The sequence below is a fragment of the Leucopleurus acutus genome, assembly GCF_964270905.1.
Source record: "Leucopleurus acutus genome assembly, chromosome: 7".
NCBI classification, from domain to species: domain Eukaryota; kingdom Metazoa; phylum Chordata; class Mammalia; order Artiodactyla; family Delphinidae; genus Leucopleurus; species Leucopleurus acutus.
Window position 1 is genome coordinate 43,762,696 of NC_139150.1, and position 23,003 is coordinate 43,785,698.

General features: G+C 43.2%; 1 protein-coding gene across 3 annotated transcripts in view; it reads right to left on the reverse strand.

The window, feature by feature from the left end:
- PCSK5 (proprotein convertase subtilisin/kexin type 5) overlaps positions 1-23,003 on the reverse strand; it is a 452,417-nt gene that overhangs the window by 37,410 nt on the left and 392,004 nt on the right. For 2 of the 3 annotated variants that reach the window (XM_082843248.1, XM_082843246.1), the window contains 4 exons: positions 8,737-8,779; positions 7,316-7,452; positions 6,272-6,472; positions 1,726-1,806 (listed from right to left, as the gene is read on the reverse strand). In XM_082843248.1, coding sequence (XP_082699374.1) covers positions 1,726-1,806; positions 6,272-6,472; positions 7,316-7,452; positions 8,737-8,779 — 462 coding nt within the window. The remainder of the gene's footprint in view (positions 1-1,725; positions 1,807-6,271; positions 6,473-7,315; positions 7,453-8,736; positions 8,780-23,003) is intronic. The other variant, XM_082843247.1, reaches the window with a different exon arrangement.

Here is a 23,003-nt window from a genome sequence, read left to right on the forward strand (position 1 = left end):
GTAGACCACTGACTGATGTACTCTCCCTGGGGGATTTGTTAAGAGTTCAGTTAGCCAGTGCAGAGCAATGCTAGTCCCAAGATTTCACGAAGGCGCTGATGATGAATGCGCTCACTGACCTTACTGGGGTAGTCGCGTTGCAGTGTACACATATATCAAATCATCATGTTACACACAATATTGTATGTCAATTATATCTACACAATATTGTATGTAAACCTACACAATATTGTATGTCAATTATATCTCATTTAAGCTGGGGGAAAAGATGCTTACTTTCTGAGAGCAGTTATTCAAAAAATAATAACAAAATAATATTCATTATCTCTTGAGCGCCTGGAAAATCGTTATTATATATCAAGGCCATGGGTTGATTTTGTTTTGACTTTTATCATTTTTATGCTAAAATGTTATATTTAAAAAGATAGGGCTTCCCTGGTGGCGCAGTGGTTGGGAGTCCGCCTGCCGATGCGGGGGACGCGGGTTCGTGCCCCGGCCCGGGAGGATCCCACATGCCACGGAGCGGCTGGGCCCGCTGAGCCTGCGCGTCCGGAGCCTGTGCTCTGCAACGCGAGAGTCCACAGCAGTGAGAGGCCCGCGTACCGCAAAAAAAAAAAAAAAAAAAAAAAAAGATAAAAGTTCTCATTAATTTTATCATATTTAAAAATATATAATGTATATATTTACACATATACACGCATTTGTAATTACACATACGTATCTCACATTCTGGCAGTTGGATATTTTACTCCAATATACTTGGTATAAAATTCTGTAATGTCCTCATTCCTCCACTAGAGGGTACTCTGCACACACGGTTAGCAATCAGGTGTCAAAAAATGGATAAAGTCATCTCCAGCCAGAGCTCTTCTATCATGAAAGATTAGAGACTTAATGTCAACAAGTAAAATTTGACCTTGATCATAGTTTCTCTTTTTGCTACTCCAGAAATTCTAGACTGAACAAGACCTCCCCCACCTCAAAAAAAAAAAGATCACCTTGACCAAGAAAATGTAGTGTCCATCCTTCAAAAATGACTATAACTCAATCCTATAAAACAGGGGTTCTTATTTAAAATTTTTAAAATCAAATAAGCAATACTCACATGGTTCAAAATGCAGAAAAGGCACATACCGTGAAGTCTCTTCCCTCTCTCCCCATCCCCCTCCAACCTTTTTATACAAACTTTATCTGTTCACAATGTTTATCATGTTGCCTTTTTTTTTTTTTTTTTTTTTGTAACTCAGTATTCTGGAGACCATTCTTTATCAGTACATAAAGAACGTCCTCATTCTTTTTGATGGCTCCATAGTATTCCATCGTGTGGATGTGTCATGCTTCATTTTTCTACTCTTATTGGTAGCCATTTAGTTTTTTCCAATCTTTGCTATTTCAAACAAGGCTGCAGTGACTGGGAAGGCAAATGGTGCTTTTCTTAAAGATTTGCAAGGACAGAGGATTTTCTTGATAGCCTCTCCCAAGCATAAGCACTTAGCACCTCAGGAATGTCCTTGTATGTTCTAGAAGTCTCCACTGATGCAATTCCTCCCAGTCTTTCCCTTTGGGCGCCCACTTATATTTTGTGTTGTGTTTTCCTCCTGTCTCTGTTTCTCTCATGACTTCCGCATGCCTGCTTGTTCCTCACTGCCCGGCTTCTCGGGTTGGTTTCTACATCAGAGACTCTCCTCATATTTGATTGTCTTCTCCTCCCTATTTCCCTGTTACCTCTTTTGATTTGAAACTTCCACCTTCGTCGCTCCTGCAGCGGGCTCTTCACCAAAGATGGGCTTGCAGTGGGCACAGGTTCTTTTTTTATTAAAAAAAATAAAGTGTTTTATTTTTTTAATGCAAACAAGATAAAGAAGAACATAAAGTTTGCCCATGATCTTACCACCCAGAAATGTCTACCGTGTATACTTTGGCATATAGATTTCCCATCTTTATAGTGAATGTGTGAGTATCATTACATATGTGCATATATATGGAATCATTTACATCTTCTGCATATATAATACAAACCCTACATTTTTCATTTAATATTATACATCTTATAGGCATTTTCTCTTGCCATGAAGATTCTTTGTAAACATTTTTAATGGTTTGTGTATTTGCATGAACCATAATTTCCTTAATTTTTTTCTTGTTACGTTTTTAGATTGCTCTCTCCTTTTTTTTGTTATCATAAGTAAAACTGCTGTTATCATCTTTGTACACATTCTTGGTTAAGTCAGGACTCAACTTGGCTATTAGGCATCCCAAGTGACCATCATTTGCCCTTCTTTCTGGGACTATTTTTCCCAGACCTGTATTATTCCTTAGGGCCCCAAATTGCTTTCTTTCATGAGCTCAAGGAGGCAGTTTTGAAAGTGAACTAGTGTTTCATGGGTTAAAACTGGATTAGGTTAAAGGGTTAGAGAATAGATTAACTTTTATTGCACCATAGGTGCTGCAGGCTTTATATGTATTCTTTCGTTCAATTCTCCAAAGGACCTTGTATGAGGCAGTTTCATGTTCTCATTTTATAGGTGAGGAAACTGAGGCTCAGAGAGGATGAATATCTTGCTCCAGGTTATGGAGATAAAGAACAGAGCCAGGATCTGAATTCAGGTATGCCGAATTCTAAAGCCTACGTTCACTAGAGAGATGTTTTAGTAATTCACTTTGATTTAAAATAGTTTGGTAGAGGTCAAAGCAGTGATGTACTGGTAACATGGCTGTTTGGAACACGAACCAACAACAAAAACTTGAGTCATCCTGTTTACCAATTGCTGTGGTGTAAATATTCCCACCATAGCTGATTTTAAGTTGCAATGGTTTAATGGTCCACTCATAAAATTCCTGGATGTTTAATACTCAGTGTAAGGAGATACATGTGGTTCCTTCATACCACTAGGCCAAAAGTTTACTTAGCTACCCAGAAACATGTATTTTCTGCACTCTGAGTTGTGATTGGTTAATTAAGTAAAAATCATGTTCTCATTTGTAAGTTAAGTGAGGCAACTGTACACATCTACAAAGTCCTTCTAAAAAAACCAGATTCTCATGGTTTCTTTAAAATTCTCTAAAGTTCAGTTACTATGAAGCAACATATCTCCCCACTATTGAGAATTTTTTTTCACGCATGAGTGGCTTCCGGTGTTTGTAACTGACTCTGGGATTTCAGTCTTTCTCAGAGCATAGGAATTAAGATCGAAAGACAGGCTAGTGATAAATTGTTAGGATGTGGTCAAAGATAAAAAGTTAATTTACCATGTCTGTGCTTTGTAGATTAGACTACCCATCAGAATATGTAATTAGAGCCTGCTACAAACATGGTTTTAATGAGGGAAATAGGTGGGTAGGGGAAATGTGCAGGAATTATTCCGAAGACTTTCCAGCACTACCAGGGAGAAAACCACTTAAGAAAACCCAAATGATTTAACAGTAATAGGGTACACTGTTTCCATTCCCAACAATGGTTTCAGGAAACCAGCTGAAGCCACCATCTTCTTTCAAAGCCCGTGGCCTGCCACCCCTGAACATTTTCACCAACGGTGGCTCTGCGTGTTGCCTGAGTCACTGCTGATGCCATTGGCAGCAGCCTGTTTAACATTGGTTCTATTATTGCCACGCAGGGACATTGGCCTAAGTAATCTTCACAATATATTAGTTAGTGACCAGGACAGGGAATCTGGGGATGATCTATACTTTTTTTTTTTTTGGTGGTACGCGGGCCTCTCACTGTTGTGGCCTCTCCCGTTGCGGAGCACAGGCTCCGGACGCGCAGGCTCAGCGGCCATGGCTCACGGGCCCAGCCGCTCCGTGGCATGTGGGATCTTCCCGGACCGGGGCACGAACCCGTGTCCCCTGCCTCGGCAGGTGGACTCTCAACCACTGCGCCACCAGGGAAGCCCGATCTATACTTTTGTGCAGTGACTTTTAGGTGGCAGGAAGAATCTCTGGAGATTACTTGGTCTTGGCCGGAGGATTTGTCAGCTGTGGTATGAGGTGTAGGAAAATCTCCATCCTCGGACAAGGATAGGAGGCATTCCCAGGCTCAGCTGGTAATTGACAAAGGGTGATGACCCGTCAACCTCACCACTCTCACCATGAGTAGCCACCTTATTAAAAGAGGAGTTCAGTGGACTCTAGCTGGATTTTTATTTCAAGGGCATTTCCCCGACACATGCTGACATAGACAGTGGGCGTGGTCACAGTCTTCAGATGCAAGCATGAGCTTATTGTTTCCGCTGGCAGTCGTGTGGGTGAAGAAATGGGCTAAGGTTTGTCCCATCTGCTCTGCCCTACCTGGATCTGAATCTGTGTTTAAAACAACAAAAACAAACACAACACTTCGCTGGTACCACCTAGGTAGCTCCGTTCTCTCATAAACACTCTGATTTGTCTGGGCGCCCTCTGAGTTGACCCAGGATGACTGCAATCTGCTTTCCATCATCTTAGAGGTGCGGTTAATTAGTGCTTGTTCTCTGGAACCCTCTGCTCTCCTATTACAACCTCAACCCTGTTTTTTAAGGAAACGAAGTCAGGAGAAAAATGTAGGCATTGGCTCAAATACTCTCAGGGCCTTGTGGAGTACATTTCTCATTTACTGTCCATTTCGGTGGTACCTAAGCTATGCTGGGGAAGCTGAGCTCTGGTCTTACCTTGCTCAGCTAAGTTTTTCTCGTTGTTCATAGTCTGCATGTCTTATTTCCCAGATCACAGATGTGGGAGAGTGCAGCCATGTCATTGAGTTTGTTGCTTTCGTCCAGCCGTGAGAAACATTCTCATCTGCTTCCTGAATCCCTTCATACTAAATCCCCAAGTGGACTCATTCCTTCCTCTCTTCAGAAACGTTACGTTTCGGTGGTAGAACACGCAGAGGGGTAGGTGGGATGCTTCGACAGAGGGGGGCGGGCAATCAAGGCCTGATTTCTGCTTGCGAAGCGCGTAGTCCAGTTGAAAGGGACGTGTAATCATTTGGGGAATCAATCTGCTCTGACTCTTGGCTCCCCGGACCTTTTCATCATCTGGACACCAGATAAAATACAGATGTTCTGAGCTAGAAACACACCACCAGACTGTTTTTCTCTTGGCTTGCACTGCCTCTTAAATGCCTGAATGCCAGACAAACTCGTTTTCAGCCTTTCGGTTCAGCTTTAATTCACGGAAGAGATCCTGGTCTGGAGTGAATGATTTTCTTCCTAGCCGTGTCTCTGAAATCGGCCAGTGCTCTCCGTGGCCTTTGGCTGCTGGGTTTGTGATGGTCTCCGAGCCGCTCTTCCTTTAAGTCACATATGCGACACTGTCGAAGTAGACAGCAGCTGTGGACATCCTTCCTCTGAAACCCAGCAAGAGGCTTTTCTCTCTTGCCCCAGATCTGTCCTTCCCTCCAGCTCTTAGAAGAAGCATCCCAAGCAGACCTGCTTTCAGCTGCTGTTGCTTCTGTACTGGAATGACCTTTTTAAACAAATCCTCGCCTCGAGATCAAAACGGAGAGCATCTCTTGTTTTCCTGAACCTCTCTGCATAGAATGTGAGTCAGATTTTTCCAGCAGGAGGAGGATTTTGTTTTTTAACCACCTCAGGCACGGAGAGGTCACTGCAAGGTTGTCATACCTTGCCAGGAAGCCTGCGACCAAGGCTTCAGGGTCTGGAGGCCAATTCTGAGGACTCAGGTGGGAACGAATACACACAGGCCTTTACTGTTAGATTCCAAGCTCCCACACTTTTCCTCCCTCCCGCTCCTTCTCATGCCCCCCACTTGCCCCATCTGCAACTAGAGGGGCAACTTTTGAAAGGTAAGCTTGAATGATGGCAAGGTCTAATAATCCAGCCAGAAAGAGCAGTCATTTCAGCTGAAGTTCCCATAATTTAGAGTGATTCTTCCTTGTCTAACTGGACAAGCTATCCCACTGGTAGTTTTCTTTTATCTCTTTTCTAATAAAGAGATAAGTGAATGTGATAGAAGCTATTCTGAAATCTTTGAGAAAATGGTAGTCATTTCTCTCTCTGACGCTCTTTACGTGCTCTGCGGTCTACTCCACCCAGGTGGAAACGCAAATGGTCAGATCACTCATCGGTGGCCCTTTGGGTTTTCCCTCCTTGCCAGATGCCAGCCATAGCCTCTTATCCTCTCCCGCAATGAGCATCACAGGGGCTCTGGGACTCCAGGCTTTTCTTTTACTGGCAACCTTCATCTCTTGGGTATCCTGAAAGCAAGGGTTTGGGGGTGGGGGGGGGCGGCAAAGGAGTCAGCTAGACACCTGCAATCTCTCTTGGGAGGTCCATACCATTCCAGAATCTGCCTTCCACCTGGGTCTGGGCCAGATGCACACACGTCCCATGCAGCAGCTGCAACCCTTCTCCGCAGCTGCTACACTGGTTGCGGTCAACACCGGTGCAGGTTTTGCAGGCTCGGTGGCAGGGCTCACATTCTCCCATCTCTGGGTCACCGTAGAAGCCAGGGCCACAGTTCCTCACGCAGCTGCCGCCTACATGAGGACACAGAACGGAGGCATGAAGTGCGACCCTGGCTGGCCGAGCCTGGTGCTCTACGCAGGGCCGAGTTCTAAACAGGCCGAAGGGAGGCCGAGGAACATGTTTTAGTTTTTAAAGAAACCATGATGGCATCTGCTTATTTCAACCAAGAATCGTGTCTTAATAAATCCAACGCTTTAAGTCCTCCGAAAGAGGACTGAAAATTCAAGTTGGCTATCAGCTCAAAGGGCTAGGAGCATAGAATAAAAGCTTTCATGTCCTCAAGGCCTTGAAAGACTGCAAATAAAATGATCTCTACGTACAGAATCTCTGAAGGTCGCTGTGGGCTGTCTGCGCCACTCTCTCTCCCACAAACATTCAAGAACCTGGACTATTCTCTTCAACTGGAAGGCTCACAGTATTTACCTTTCCTAACTATTCATTTCCATCAAAGTCAATGAATTGACCAAAATCGAAGACAAAAGATCTTATTTAACTTTTACAGTGCAAGGAATATATAGCGCGGATGAAGTGTCAAGGGAAGAGTTATGTTCTAAATATTCCAGGTGACTTCAACTCCAAAGCATTTCTCTTGAGCACCTCTCCCTCCCCTCCATTCACTCTCCTTTCCATCAGCTTAGAGACACTTGAGATTAATTACTGAAATAGGAGCTATGCTTCAATAATAAAAGCAGAAAGAAGGAGTCCTGGCTAATGTTTATTTTCAAACAAAATTAAAATTCCTCCTTGGACAAGAGGCACAGGAGGACTCTAAAATTGATCAGAGGAGCTCTCCCATTTCTGGGTGGAGCCCTGGAGCCTTCTGTCACTTTGTACAATGCCATTTTTGAGCTTACCCATGAGGAAGAAGCCCTCTTCACACCAGTAGCATTCATCCTGGTCGCAGTTGCCACAGTTGGTATCACATGCTTTGCATTCAGATTCTTCCCTGTAGGTCTTCTCAGGACAGGTTTTATAACACTGGTGTTTGAACCTGGGGGGAGAAGATGGAGTTTCTTCCATGAGCTGTGTTGACATATTTCTCTTTACCACCATAATTTATTCTCCTTGTATGTATCTACACATCATTTCTTTTGAAGTTATAGATAGTCTTTTTTTAAAAAAATTAATTAATTAAATAATTAATTAATTAATTTTTGGCTGCATTGAGTCTTCGTTTCTGCCCGTGGGCTTTCTCTAGTTGCGGCGAGCGGGGGCCACTCTTCATCGCGGTGCGCGGACCTCTCACTGTAGCGGCCTCTCTGGTTGCGGAGCACAGGCTCCGGACGCGCAGGCTCAGTAGTTGTGGCTCACGGGCCCAGTTGCTCCGCGGCACGTGGGATCTTCCCGGACCGGGGCACGAATCCACGTCCCCCGCATCAGCAGGTGGACCCTCAACCACTGCGCCACCAGGGAAGCCCGAGACATACCATCTTTGATTTGTAGATTTTTAACAGAGAACTTTGGGGGTGATGGTTATCTGCATTTCACTTAACCTAGTGGTCTGTGTCTCTCATTACCCATGGGAGGATTAAGAACTAACGAAACGGACTTCCCTGGTGGTGCAGTGGTTAAGAATCCCCCTGCCAATGCAGGGGACACGGGTTTGAGCCCTGGTCCGGGAAGATCCCACATGCCGCGGAGCAACTAACACCATGTACCACAACTACTGAGCCTGCGTGCCACAACTACTGAGCCCGAGAGCTTAGAGCCCATGCTCCGCAACAAGAGAAGCCGCTGCTATGAGAAGCCCGCACACCGCATCGAAGAGTAGCCCCCACTCGCTGCAACTAGAGAAAGCCCGTGCGCAGCAACAAAGACCCAACGCAGCCAAAAAAAAATAAATAAATAAAAATAATAATAAAAAAAGAACTAACGAAACACCTGGCTTCATCCTGGACTGTCTGACTCCCTTTAAGGATGAGGTCTCCGTGCAGACATTTGGAAACAGCTTGCTTGGGGTCAGGTATGTTATTAAAATCTGTCCATAAACAGCAAGGTCTGAATCTTGGTAACCCATGGCAAGATTCCTAGACACCAGTGTCAGGCTGGGTGACTTCCAGGACCAAGAAGGAGAGGACCTCCTTTCAAGGCAAGAAAACAGCTGCACTCTTATTGCTAAATGCAGGAATTGTTCATTAATAGCCTGACAGGGGAGAGTTGCTTCAGGCTGCAGGGTCTCTTTGCTTTAATCACTGGATTTAGGATTAAGCCAGTAATGCTTAAACTGCAGAAAGAGTTAGTGCCATGAAAAAAAACCCAAAAACACCAGACTTACATGTAATACCCCATAGCGCACGATGTGCAGGTTCCTGGATCATCTGGAAAAGAATTATAATAATAAAAAATAATCATCGTCAAGAGTTCATCATTTGAAAAACCAAGCTTTGGAAAAGTTGCGGCTTGAGACAAATACTTGTGGGATAGTTTCGTGAAATATACTGTCGAGAAATGATATTTGAATAGATTGTACCATTTTTAATTAGTAACGAGATGTACGCTAGGATTTATCTTTCTCAAAGCTAGTAAAATAAGAGTTCTCATAAAAACTTGGCCCTGACTTTCAAGGAGGAATAGGCCCAAGCTACGGGGTCTTCAAATTGCTGATCAAGAATGACCTACGGGAAGAAACTCCTGGCCACTACCGAGGTAAAGGCGTCAAGCACGTCCACACACACATTTGGAAGGGGCTGCAAGCTTCCAACCACGCGTGGTGGGTTTTTCATGAGTTACCCCAAATGCCTGCCAATGTGAGGGAGTGTCGTTTGGGAAGCTCCTTTGAAATCTGGACAATTATTTTTTTCCAATACAGTATCCACTTTGTGTTCTGCACTTCACCACCCTCTTAAAGAAACAGTCCTGCTCTCATTAAATACAATGATTCAATGTGTCCCTGTTGGCTCAGAGAAGGGCTCTTTCCTACAGCTTTCAGGGGATTTAATGAGACAGAAAGGACATTGAGAATCACTGACTCAGTCTATTTCCCTCCCTCCTGTCCCTCCCTGAAAGATGCCAACTCCCAGATCCAATTATTAAGACAATTCTGTGACTTCCTCTGGCCTGCAATTCTCGTGAGTAACAGGGTTACCTCCATTAAGTTCTTTCTGTGATCTAACCTATACTCCAGTTCTGCTCTTTTCATTCTAAAAGGAGACGGAAAACAATTGCTCCTTTGGAAACATTCCTCTCGGTATATGAGGATTTATGTCACCTTTAACTTTATTTAAACTAAATAAGATTATGTCCTTTGAACTTTGTGCCTTGTTTTCCTTCCTAATCTATTCTAGGCTTTACTCTGGTTTTCAAGAAGTCTGCCCCTTGGTGGTAGAGTCAGCCTCACCCACATCTTTTTTTTTTGTTTGTTTGTTTTTTGTGGTGCGCGGGCCTCTCACCGTTGTGGCCTCTCCCATTGCGGAGCACAGGCTCCAGATGCGCGGGCCCAGCCGCTCCGCGGCATGTGGCATCCTCCCGGACCGGGGCACGAACCCGTGTCCCCTGCATCGGCAGGCGGACTCTCAACCACTGCACCACCAGGGAAGCCCCTCACCAGCATCTTTAGTCAGACTTTCATCTTGGGTCCTCCTCCTCGAGGTGCCGCAAGACGATACTACTGTGTCTCCCACATACTACGACTAATGCATGTGCCAAAGTTATAGTGGAGAATTTCTAGAAGAGGTTCTGCCATGTAAGCAGGGATCCTTAGAACCTTCTGGAAATAGCCTAGTGATGATATAGGCTGGCCTGGGAACTGGGCTACCTGTTTCTAAGTTGAAGTTTTAACCCTGGCTTACCTGTCTTGTGAACTCGCGTAAGCGTCACGCTACTTTCTGGGTGCTGATTTCTGCAGGTTGGATAACACGGTTGCTAAGCTCCCCGAAAGTCTAAGATTCTGAAGCTGAGTCTTGGAGGAGTTGGCAAACTATGGCCCACTCGGGGACCAAATGCAGTCAGGCCCCTTTTGTTTGCATATTGTGTACGAATGCGTTCATGTTATAGCATCGGAGTGGTTGCAATAGAGTTAGAAAGTATTTACTATCTAGTATTTATTTACTTTACAGAAGATATGTGCCAGCCCTTGGCAGAAGCACTGTTGGCTCATGACTGTCGTGTTCGCTTCTGTTAGATAACGCAGGTGTAAATGTTATTATCTTAATAGCTGGTCCCAGAGTTCCTCTAAAGGAGAGAACTGTCTGTATTTAGGAAAATATCTTGCTAAGCTACTTGGGATAGAAGTTTAATCAGAAGGATTAAACAAGAGTCAAGACAACCAAGGAGATAGCCAGGCCCTTCTGCAGGAGGCCGTGGTTTGCTCATGGGAGGGAAATGGTTTTTATGTCTGGGTCAACGTGGTTTGCTATAGGGTGACTAGAGCAGGACAGTGAAATGAATCACACACCAGGGAAACTAAATGGAATCAGGAATCTGAATTTAGAGGTGCCATGAGAAGGAAAACTCACTGGAATTCTTAGAATTCTTGGGGGAGGGCTTTATGCTTCTACAGTCCATTGATTGGGGATCTGAATCCATCTTAAGGGCGTGCAAAGGTCCCAATGAACGCTAGTCGTTATACTGGGTAAGTTTTCTTCCTGCTCCTAGTCTGTGCTTGCATCTGCAGTCTTCTCAGTTCTGCTCCTAAATAAGTTGCTACTACTCGGCTTGCATTTGGGCAGCTTTCCTGTTCCCTGCCTGTCCCTGATGAACATATTTGACAGTTTTGCTAATTTGGCAAGGGCTAGGGAAATTCTAATCCTGTTCTCTAATGTTCTGACCATCCCTCCCATCTAGGAACTTAATGAGTTTGCTCTCTGCTCCCTTAAGCAGGTCAGTGATGAAAATGTGAAACAGAACCAAGCCTCAGAAATGTGCATACCAATGTAATCTCCAGTCCAGGGACTTTTCCAGCCCAGTTGCACAGTGAACTTGGTACCTTTACAACAGTTTGCATAAATGAATAAGGCATAGAACGGGAACCCTGTCTTATAACAGCTCATGAATGCCCGCTAGTCTTTCTCATTATTAACAGTTCTAAAGCATTAAGAGTTATTTAGAAACATTTTTCGACCGCAGAAGATGCACAAGTCAAACATAAGCTAAATGGATTTAGCTTGACCACTGAGAGGCAGCTGCTGTGGGATTAAGGAAAGGTAACAATTCCAAACCTAGAAATTGACTTTAAGTCAAGTTGGCGTTTGGTTGGTAAGGAGGGCTTAAGGAGGAAGGTGAATTTTCCTGACTTCTAATACGTGTGTGTGTATGTTGCGGCGAGGAGTGAAGGGGTGGTGTTTGAAGAGTGTAAACAAGCTAGGATTGTTAACTGTCTTGGAAGCTTTACCCCAAACAGGGTATTTAAATAGCTCTGGTTATTTGATCTTGTCAGACCTTGAGCTGAGAGAGCATATTTTGAGGAGGCATGGGGCAAGTTCAGACAGAATTCAGAGAGAGACTTCCACTCTTAGAAAAAAGCCTTCAGAAGCAGCCACTGGCTTTCAGCTGCTCACAGCCCAGCTAAGGAGAATGTGCAAGCGGATGGCTTGCCAAGATGGGGATACAGCCTTCATTTCTTGAGAAAATTTGTTTCACTGTCTCATTTTCATGGGGTGGGGTGAATAGGACTACAGCGTCCACTCTGTCTGGACAGAGCTACGTGATTCTCTGCGTCACCTTTCCACTGTTTCCTTGGAGACCAGCAGGGCTGGAACTCACCACAAATGCACGGTCCCCATGGAGACATTGGCTCCTGCTGTCAGTGTCACCTTCAGTGGTCAACTTACGTTCTCTGACATTTTATTTTGTTCTTAGTAATACCTGTAGCCTTCACCGTTGAATAGGGGTGGATTAGGACCACGTTAGGAGTTCTGTACGTCTTACTTACAACCTATATTGGAAAAGGGATATTTTAAACTTGAGATGGAACTGAACATTTAAAAATGTCCAGAGAAAAGAATTTATTTTTATGGTTTACGTAAACTTTGAGTCGCGTAATTAAAAATACATACAATCTAAAATGACTCTAATTTGCTTTCTCTAAATTTTTGTTTCTTATTGTATGTTTCTTTTTCGTTTGAGGGAGACAGAAGAAACTCCGTGTCTCAAGACTAGCCTTTTATCGTATAGTATCTAGATATGCCAGAATTAGCCAGGGTTTAGATATATTGTTTAGGCAGAATTGCGTCTCTGTAAAACTGTGGGGAAAAGTTAATGTCAAGGTGCTCCTAACTTGCCTTGGGCTATTTCTCTCAAAATACATTTTTAGGCTTCTATGACTTTGTCCATACCCCGTGCTAGCCAGGCTTCCCTCTACTACTGCCTATTGAAACCTATCTGTCCCATGTCCCATTACTGCAAAGACCTACTAGGTTACTGCCTAGAATGCTAGACTAATGGGCATGTTAAACTTGCAGTCTTGGGAGGCTCCTAAGCTCTCACCTACCTCAGTCTCTTCTCAGCTGTCCTAGACTCGTTAGGGTCCTTCTACCTTGGCCTCTTAGGCCACATCTGTGCCATAAAACAGCACCCACCTCATTGTAATTCAGCATACCTTAGCGGCTTGCTTTTCTCAGGTGATCTCGACTTTTTGGCTCAGCCACCTTTACAGGTCCAATCACCTATACCCTAGGCTTGACCAAACTTGGGGCTTTACTTGCCTTCCCAGTGCCTCCCACCCTCAGGCAAAGCATTAGACCAAACTGATGCTCCAGCCATACTTTATAGGTTTCTAGCCCCCATAACTCTCCGAGCTCCATAATACTGCCAATCAAAAGCAGTAGTCCCCATAGTTTTTTGAAATATGGTTTAAACAAAAATTAGCAGGTGCCTGCAATGCATATATGTGTGTGTGTAAATTATTTATATGTATTGCTGCATGAATATTTTACATACATGAAAAAGGCACGCTAGGGCTTCCCTGGTGGCGCAGTGGTTAAGAATCCACCTGCCAATGCAGGGGACACGGGTTTGAGCCCTGTTCTGGAAAGATCCCACATGCCGCAGAGCAACTAAGCCCTTGCTCCACAACTACTGAGCCTGCTCTCTAGAGCCCGTGAGCCACAACTACTGAGCCCATGTGCCACAACTACTGAAGCCCACGCACCTAGAGCCCGTGCTCCACAACGAGAGAAGCCACCGCAATGAGAAGCCTGTGCACTGCAATAAAGAGTAGCCCCCGCTGACCCCAACTAGAGGAAGCCCGTGCACAGCAACGAAGACCCAACGCAGCCCCCCCCCGCAAAAAAAAGGCATGCTAAAATAGAACGTTTAAGAGAATAACCTAAAAATAATTTTGAATACAAGTTCTATATTTTTCTGCAGCCCAATGGATTGTCTTGCACACTTCTCTTTGAAGACCACTGACTCAGGCCACACCTAACCAAAAGCCACATCTGAGCTAATGAATTCATATGTTAAACTTCCAAGAATATGTCTTACGTTTGGTTCCTTAAAGTTATAATTGAAAGGAGTGACTCTCTGATGGGTTCATTCATATGCATATATTTATATATAAGGACTCCCTGCACTTGGCTTCTGGCCCTTATTTACAGACAGACTATATAATTCTAATCAGCTTGTTCACCTAGCACTTTTGGGGTGGAGGAAAAGTTGAAAATATAGACATGAATGAACGTGTTTGAGTGATAGGGCTAGATTCTACTTTCTGCACCTTTCCACCACCCACTATAGCTTGAGTACATAAATTTATTCCCAGAACAAACTTTCTAGATGAAAATAACCAATACTTACATCCCTGCAAAAGACAGCCTAAAAGTTCATCTATTGGGAATAGGGTAAAAAAAATCTGGTACATTTGTACAAGATGGGCTAGTACACAGCCATTAAAATTTTGTTTCTCAGGAGTGTTTAAAGATATGAAAATATTTTCAAGATAGGCTAGGGAAAAAAGGATGATAATCTATATCTAGATACATGTGTAACCTATCTATCTATCTATCTGTATAGATACAACTTTATCAAAAATCAGAAGAAAAAGCTAAAATGTTAATAGTAGTTATGTGTGATTTATCTCATTTATGTGTCTGTGTATGTTTCCATATTTTCCTAATAAATGTGTGTTATGGAATTAATTAGAATCAAAAATGCTATTAAGGGAAGAAAGAAAGTGCCCAGGTTACGAGTTCTAGGGGTCATTTGGGCCGCGTGTTCGGAAACACTCTCCTCCCACGGATCTCCCCCAAGGGAGCTGGCCTTTTGGTTCTGCTCTTCATTTTCTGTCCCTTTCCTGCCTACTTCTGTTTTCTCATCTTTCCATTTTGTTTCTCAGCATTCCCTAATTCTACATCACTGGGACAAGGCTGATGTTCTTCCATGGGGTGTGGTTAAAACAGTGGCAGATGTTTGTATAAACTCCTTTTAAAAAATTCACTTTTAATACGAATTGTTTTTCTGATAGGATTCTGTAAAGGAGGCAGATGACTAGGAAATGGGGTTGCTCTTGGCTCTGCCTCTGACTCCCTAAGTGGGCTAGGGCTGTCACTTGGGCCAACCATTCTTAAACCACCCTTTATGAGCACCTGCAGCCTTGTTGGAGCAGCAGCAGAATGTCCACCCCCTGCTGAGATGCACTACTGCTCCCTTTGAGGAGAGAGACAGCATTACAAGCAGCCAGTACTTAAATTGTTTAGGGAGATAATTAAGCACATTGTCAATAATGCATATTATCCCAGAGTAAATGTGTACTTAGTTACTGCACAGTGCTGTACAAATTTGTAGGCGAGTCATGGAAATTCTTCAATCTACCCAAGGAAAATGAACTGGGTTAAGAGATTTATATGCCCAAAGAATGCAACTAATTATAAGCCTAGCACTAGAAAGTACATAATCCAAACCTGCTTTGCACTTAAAATTGCTTCAAATAGGGAACACTCAAATATGAAATGGACCCTCTGACAGCTTTGCCAAAGCAGAAGATTTTTCTGGAAGGTTCAGTGGTGCTGGGATACAAAGTATTTGGTTAGGGGGACTGTTGATGGTTTTCAGTCATTTTGTCCTCAATAGTGTCCAAGGACAATGAATAAATATTTGAATTGGCAGTAATGCTAATAGTGCAGCTGACAGTGGGGCACAACACACTGGAGGGACACAGTAGTAGAAGAGACATGAATAAATAATCTAAATCATTGGCTACAAATGTTGGCTAAAGAAGGCTCAGTTCTCTGTTCGACTTTAGTCTTTACCAAGTCTCCTGATTCCAGCAATGGAATAGCATAATAGGCAAGCTGCTTATGGATTTCCATCCTTCTCTAACTCAACTAGCCGGTAGAAGTGATGGCTGAATATACACAGCTGAGTTCCTGTGAGGATTGCTCATTACAGCTGTATGTTCATTCACTTATTCATTCATTCTGGAGCTTACATTTTAGGTGGAAAACAAACAATAAAAGAAAAAGCAGATGATTATTAGAATGTAAATATCCATCTTCAATGAATGTATGAACATGGCTTGTTCATACATTCATGGAAGTCTAAAGACTCTATGAAGATAGTGTGTTTTATTTTTCTGTACCTTAATACTAACAGTATTGCCTGGCACATAGCAGATGCTCCAGAAATAGGCATTGAATGAAGAAGGAAGACATAAATAAGTACACACATTCAGATAAAGGGTTAGAAGTGATGAGACTAGAATGGAGAAAGGAAGTGTTAGATTGGCTAGTTAGGAGAGAGCCTTTCAAGAATTGACACTTGACTAGAGACTGGAATGGTAACAAGGAGTTAGTCATGTGAAGTTCTGAGGGCAGAGTGTTCCAGACAGAGGCTAAGAAAGCTTGATCTGTTCAGGGAACGTCAAGAAGGTCAGTGGGGCTAAAGGGAATAAGGAGAAAGGGAGAGAGTCAGGATATGAGGCCAGGTTCAAGGGCAGGATCAGATCAAATATGGTCTTCTAGGCCAAGGTAAGAGTTTTGCATTCTAATCTAAGAGTAATAGGAAGCCATGAGAAGCTGTATTAGAAAATAACTTATTTTACTGTAAACATGGTTACCTTTATTAAATCATGCAAAACCACGATTCCATGTAACATGTTTGAGAAACACCCTTTTAAGGAATATACTAGAGGGAAAATGATTAGAGATAAACTAAGACTGTGGCTGCAGTCATGAAGGAAAATAGATTTCGGGACTTCTCTGGTGGTCCAGTGGTTAGGACTCCGCACTTCCACTGCAGGGGGCATGAGTTTGATCCCTGGTGGGGGAATTAAGATCCTGCTTGCTGTGCAGTGTGGCCAAAAGCATCAGATTTGAGAGAAATTAAAAAGATAGAAGAATAGATGATAAAATGTGAGAGGTAGGGAGGCAGGATGATTCCCTGACTCTGGCTTGAGCACCTGGGTGGATGGAAAAGGAGGAGGACTTGGCAGTGAAATGACTTAGGAGCAATAAACACATACTTAATGGAAAGCAGTCCATACACTGCTTTTTGTATTGTAAGGAGTAGATGCAGAAAAGAAAGGCAATCTTTGCTCTCAAGGAGTTTGCAATCTGGTAAGGGGACAGCAATTAACAAAGCTAATTAAAGAAGACATCATGATGTGGCAAAATGTAAAATAGATGAAAAACCCTTTAATCTAGAGCACTGCAGAAATATTTGTTTAGGGCCAGAGAGAAACCCAGTTATGATTCTTCTCTCTTCCCCCTTAATTAGGCTTTTATCTCTCTTTTTAAATGGAGACATTCAGAGCATTCTTATTATAGTTAGGGTTGCCAGATAAAATACAAGACTGAAATGGGAACCCAAGGACTACAGTTTCAGTGTAAGGATGAATTAAAAATAAACTTGCCAGGAGAAGAGGACAGAAAGAAAATCATCCTGGTCTTAGCCTTGGATAGATTAAAATATCAACAGCAAACCTCCTCTGAGAATTTGTAACCACACACTGGATCTTACATAGAGGTTTTAATCAGAATTCATTTTATCTATGTGTTCTAAAACACCTCAGAAGGCAAACTCAATTTAAGCTAGTTCCAGGTAGGTAGTATCCATAGGCAATTGGAAGAAGCAAATGCAAATCCTCTCTAGAGAAAGGTAATCTTAACCCAGATCTCAAACTATTATCACATTCAAGGAGAATGGTCACAGTTTAAAAACATAAACCATAAGGAAATCAGGTGCTCTGAGTGAAACTCAGCAGAAATAACAGACAGCAGAATCAGACCCACAGAGACTACAGATCTTGAAATTATCTGACATGGAATATAAAAATAACAAATATTTAATATTTTTAAAGAAATAAAAGAGCATCTTGAACACAGAAAAGTAACCAAACAGTTTGAAAAGAACCAAATATAACCTCTATAAGTGAGAGACAGAGACAAAAAAATTTGAATTTAAAACTCAATAGATAGGTTAAGCAGATAAGGCATAAGAGGAAGAAAACTAGTAAACTCAAAGATAGATACAAAGACTGAAAATTCAGTCCAGAGAGACAAAAAGAGAGAAAACAGGAAAGAATGATGAGAGATAATGGAGGTTGAAACAACGAGGTCTAACATATATCAAAGTTCCAAAAAGAGATAATATTGGGTTGGCCAAAAAATTCGTTCAGGTTTTTCCGTAGGATGTTATGGAAAAACCTGAAAGAAGTTTTTGGCCAACCGAACAGAATGGGAAAGAGACAATATTCAAAGATAATAGAATACCTGGGAATTTTACAGAATTGTTAAAAGATACTAAGAATTAGTCCCAAGAAACAGCATAAACATATAATTATGTTTTTAATCTGCAAGAAGACCCGTCATACTAAAATTGCAGAATAACCAAGACAACGAACAGCTCTTAGACTGTGAAGAAAAATAAAGAGACTTAGTAAAGAAGAAGAAAGAAAATACTTTGAGAAGAGGATATGAAAATTTGGTGGGTGAGAGCATCAGTCATTTCAGAAAGACACTAAAACAGTGGCAGAAGGTTCTTTGAAATTTTGATGAAAGACTTGGACTCATAACATATAAGATCCAGAAGGGAACTTAAGCTCAAGGCCCAGCTTACATGTCCTAAGAGTATGAAGCATTTTTGTTCATTTCTTTTGAGTCCTCTAGTTCTTCCAAAAGTATGAGTCTTTTTTTCGGAGCTTCCAGTTAAATTTTTATTGACGCTGCCACTCTTATTCAGTTGGGATATTGTGAATTATGAATGACCTGCTGTAGTCAGGGAATATATCTTACTTATCTCTGCAACCCTAGAGCTTAGCGATATGCCCAGCATTAATTCATTCCTTCTACAAATATATTTTGAGTTCTACTATATGCTAGGGCTACAATGATGACTAATTCCTGTACAATATGGAGCTCAGCGTCTAGGGGGCAATGCAGCAAGTAAAAAGGTATTGTAATGAGTGCTGTGTGATCAGTGTTACTAACGGAATTGTGAATGATTTATGAAGAAGAAAATAGGGTGTATATTGGCGGGTGTTCCCTGAGGACGTGAAACCTGAAAATGAGACCTGAAAAATTAGTTTGAGGGAGGGAGGGAGAAGGAGAGAGAGAGAGAGAGAGAGAGAAAGAAAGGACCTTTTTATGTGGAAAGACCTGGAGGTAGAAAGAGTTAAATATATGGAAATAATTCCTTAAGTAAAAGGGCTCATGAGATTCTCCTTGAAGAAACTGTAGAGGGAGTGGCAAACTCTTGTTAGAATACAGCATAGATGCCCTCGCCTTAAAAACATACAGGTTTTTAAATAAAAGAATGCAAAAAGTACAAAAGTGGTTTGCAAAGAATTTGAGGTAGAGTGAAGAGTAGACGTTAGGGCTCGAGGAAGCAGGAAAAGACAGGAGAGAGAAGACAGAAGAGACCAGTGGCTGGATTATGAAGAAGCTTTACATCACACTCAGGGATACAGACTTTACCCAGAGCCGTGGGAAATCATTTTAAATTCATAGGCAGTTGTCACAACCAGGTTTAAATTTTAGAAAGTCATTTTTGCAGTATAGAGACTGGATTTTGAGAGTGAAAGAGTAGAATTAGGGAGACCAGTGAGAAGACTATTGCAGTATCCAAGTGCACTGTGTTCGTGACCTGAACTAAAGTATAGTCATGGATGTGGGTCGAAGTGGGCAGAGTGAAAAATGTTTAGGAAGTAGAAATGACTGGGTGACTGGATTGAATTATGTCCCCCCAAACAATTTATTCAAGTCCTGACCCTTGGTGCCCGTGAATGGGACCTTACTTGGAAATAACGAAGTTAAGATGAGGTCCTACTCGATTAGGGTGGGCCCTAAACCCAATGACTGATGTCCATATAAGAAGGCACATGAAGACAGACACACAGACACAGAAGGAAGATGGTCATGAGGCCGCTGAGGCAGAGATTAGAGTCATGAAGGTATAAGTCAAGGAAGGCAAGGATGGCTAGCAACTACGCTAAGCAAGGGAGGTGAGGAACGAGCCTCCCTCAGAGCCGCCAGAAGTGAGTCACTTGTGCTGATGCCTTGATTTTGGACTTCTGGCTTCCAGAACTGTGAGACATACACATTTCTGTTGTTTCAAGCCAGCTCAATTTGCGCTTCTTTGTCACAGCAGCCCTCGGAAACTAATGCAGTGATACAGTGAGTGTTTAGGGTCCACTGTTTTTCTCTGTGTTTCTGCCTTGCTCTTTAAAATATTGGAAAGATAGCTACCAGTCCTTCTGTCTAGTTCGCCTACTTCTTCTTAAGGGCAAGAGGAATGCTCTGTCCTGTGTGATTGGTGAGTTTGGGAGAAGGGCTGCAGCATGCTTGAGATGGGAAATTTCATAAAGGCAGGAGGAGTGTTAGGATGCTCATTTTTTTGGTAGATCTAATACACATTCTCCACTTTAGCCTTATAAGCAATCAAGTTGATATTTTTATCTTTTTTCTGCATGACACCCCTGCCAAAACTTAATGCTCACTTGTTTCTGAACTGTGGAGAGAGGTATTCCCAGCAAAGCCCAGAGAGAGAGGGAGAAATAATGGTTTCTAGGAATTTTGGCTTGAGCAGCTGAGTGGTACTGTATTTGCAGACATACACTGAGGAGTAGCGGTTGTTGAGGACACAGGTGGGAGGTGACAGCATGTAGAAGGTGCTTGATATACTGGCTGAACTGAAGGTGGTTCAAGCCCCTCGTTTTAAGGATGAGTAAACTGAGCACCAAGTCTCGTCCAAGATCATAGAGAACAAATGCAGATTTGGAAACTTCTGTTTCTGTGAATTCCAAGTGATTTTTCTATTTTCTCCACTCCACCTCTCTTTAAGATTACACATCCTTGCTTAAAAATATTCCCACACTCATTCTAAAAGACCAGAATATGCAGGCTTACTATGCTATTTAAGACCACTGATCCCTGACTTCCCTGGTGGCACAGTGGTTAAGAACCCACCTGCCAGTGCAGGGGACATGGGTTCGATCCCTGGCCTGGGAAGATCCCGCATGCTGCGGAGCAACTAAGCCCGTGTGCCACAACTACTGAGCCTGCACGCCTAGAGCCCGTGCTCCGCAGCAAGAGAAGCCACTGCAATGAGAAGCCCACGCAACGCAACGAATAGTAGCCTCTGCTCGCAGCAACTAGAGAAAGTCCGCGTGCAACACGGAAGACCCAATGCAGCCAAACATAAATAAATAAAATAAATAAATTTATATATATATATAAAAGACCACTGATCCCTCTACCAGTTAGCAAAAGCCCACATCACATTGTCAGCTAAAGAATGTCTGTCCAGGCCATAGCCTTGGGACACTTCATCTGGACTTTGCACCAACAGTTTACCCAAATCGTTTAAGTCAGAGCCCTCCGCCCCGTACAGAAGGGCTCCCCGGGATATTTCATCATTGCAGTTTTCATTTCAAGACTTTGCTTGGAATCTCCAGTCAGGATACTCTGCCAAAGTTAAACTGCCTGGAGCAAAACAGAGCCATCCTTTGGATCCTTTTTTTTAAATTTAATTTTTTATTTTTGGCTGCATTGGGTCTTCGTTGCTGTGCACAGGCTTTCTCTAGTTGCGGCGAGCAGGGGCTGCTCTTCGTTGCGGTGTGCGGGCTCTAGGAGCATGGGCTTCAGTAGTTGTGGCTCGTGGGCTCAGTAGTTGTGGCTCGCGGGCTCTAGAGCACAGGCTCAGTAGTTGTGGCACACGGGCTTAGTTGCTCCGTGGCATGTGGGATCTTCTCCGACCAGGGCTCGAACCCGTGTTCCCTGCGTTGGCAGGCGGATTCTTAACCACTGTGCCACCAGGGAAGCCCGGTCCTTTGGATTCTGCAGTAAGTGTCTGGGGCTGCAGGAGCCAAGCTGGAGGAGGCAGAGGGACAGGGCATGCAGTCCCACCAAAACCCTATGCTTTAGGAGTTTGAAAATCCTTTCCTTTCATTTCTTGACTCTGCTGAGGTACATTTCACAACCTCAGCATCCAGGGAAGCTCTCCAGCTAAATACATCATTAGAAAAAAGGGAAACCAAGACAACATACGTTGATCTCCCTTTGCTGCCTAAACAGAAACAAACTGCTGAGAAACAAAATTTATTCTCTAACAGACATATTTTCTGGTCATTACTTTTTGCCCAAATTGCTCACCTGTGTAAGCAAACTAGAACTTGTATAAACAAGTCCTGTTATCTGGAAGCATTCTGTGTGATAGGCTCTTAAAGAAGAAAAAAAAAAAGAGCCTCTTACTTTTTTTTTTTTTTTTTTTTTTTTTTTTTTGCGGTGCGCGGGCCTCTCACTGTTGTGGGAGTGTAAGAGGCTTGGGCTTCCCTGGTGGCGCAGTGGTTGAGAGTCCGCCTGCCGATGAAGGGGACACGGGGTCGTGCCCCGGTCCGGGAGGATCCCACATGCCGCCGAGCGGCTGGGCCCGTGAGCCATGGTCGCTGAGCCTGCGCGTCCGGAGCCTGTGCCCCACAACGGGAGAGACTACAACAGTGAGAGGCCCGCGTACCGCAAAAAACAAACAAACAAAACCCTACGTTTTACGGTGTTTCTTCAATAGAATGGAGTTCACAGGAGGTACACTTGAAACTATGGCTCTGACTAAGAACTGTACAAATCCACACACATGATCCCCTGCAACCGGTGATATTGCAGCAACTCTTGTCAGCGTGAGCTTTTCCAATAACACTCTGCATGTTATTTAGAATAAGAAGGGAATTAGTTCTCAGGTGCAGAGGAACACAGTACCTGGAGCTGAGCATGTGCATGTGTACGTGTGTGGGCTGGGCTAGGCGAGAAGAAGGGAGAGACCCTCTGAGCACATTCTCCAAAAGTGGTAGTTTTTCAAGATTTCTTAAATGTACTAGACTGAGGTGAGGATTATAGGAATTAGGAAAAAGCTGAAAAAATGTTAGAAGCAGCACTGTGAGCACAACATTGATTTATCTAGAGAAGGTAGTGGAAGATGAGAAACGTTTCTATGTTATTTGCTCCTCCACCTATTAATGAAGGGCACGTGTCCTGGTCTCCAGCATACAGTTAGTCTCTCCACCCCCCCCCCGTCACATGTTAGAACGCTGCTGTGTCTATGGTGTGAGAGTAGGGGCTCCCCGAGCGAGTGCACGTGTGCGTGTGTGTGTGTGCACGTGCGTGTGTATATGTGAAT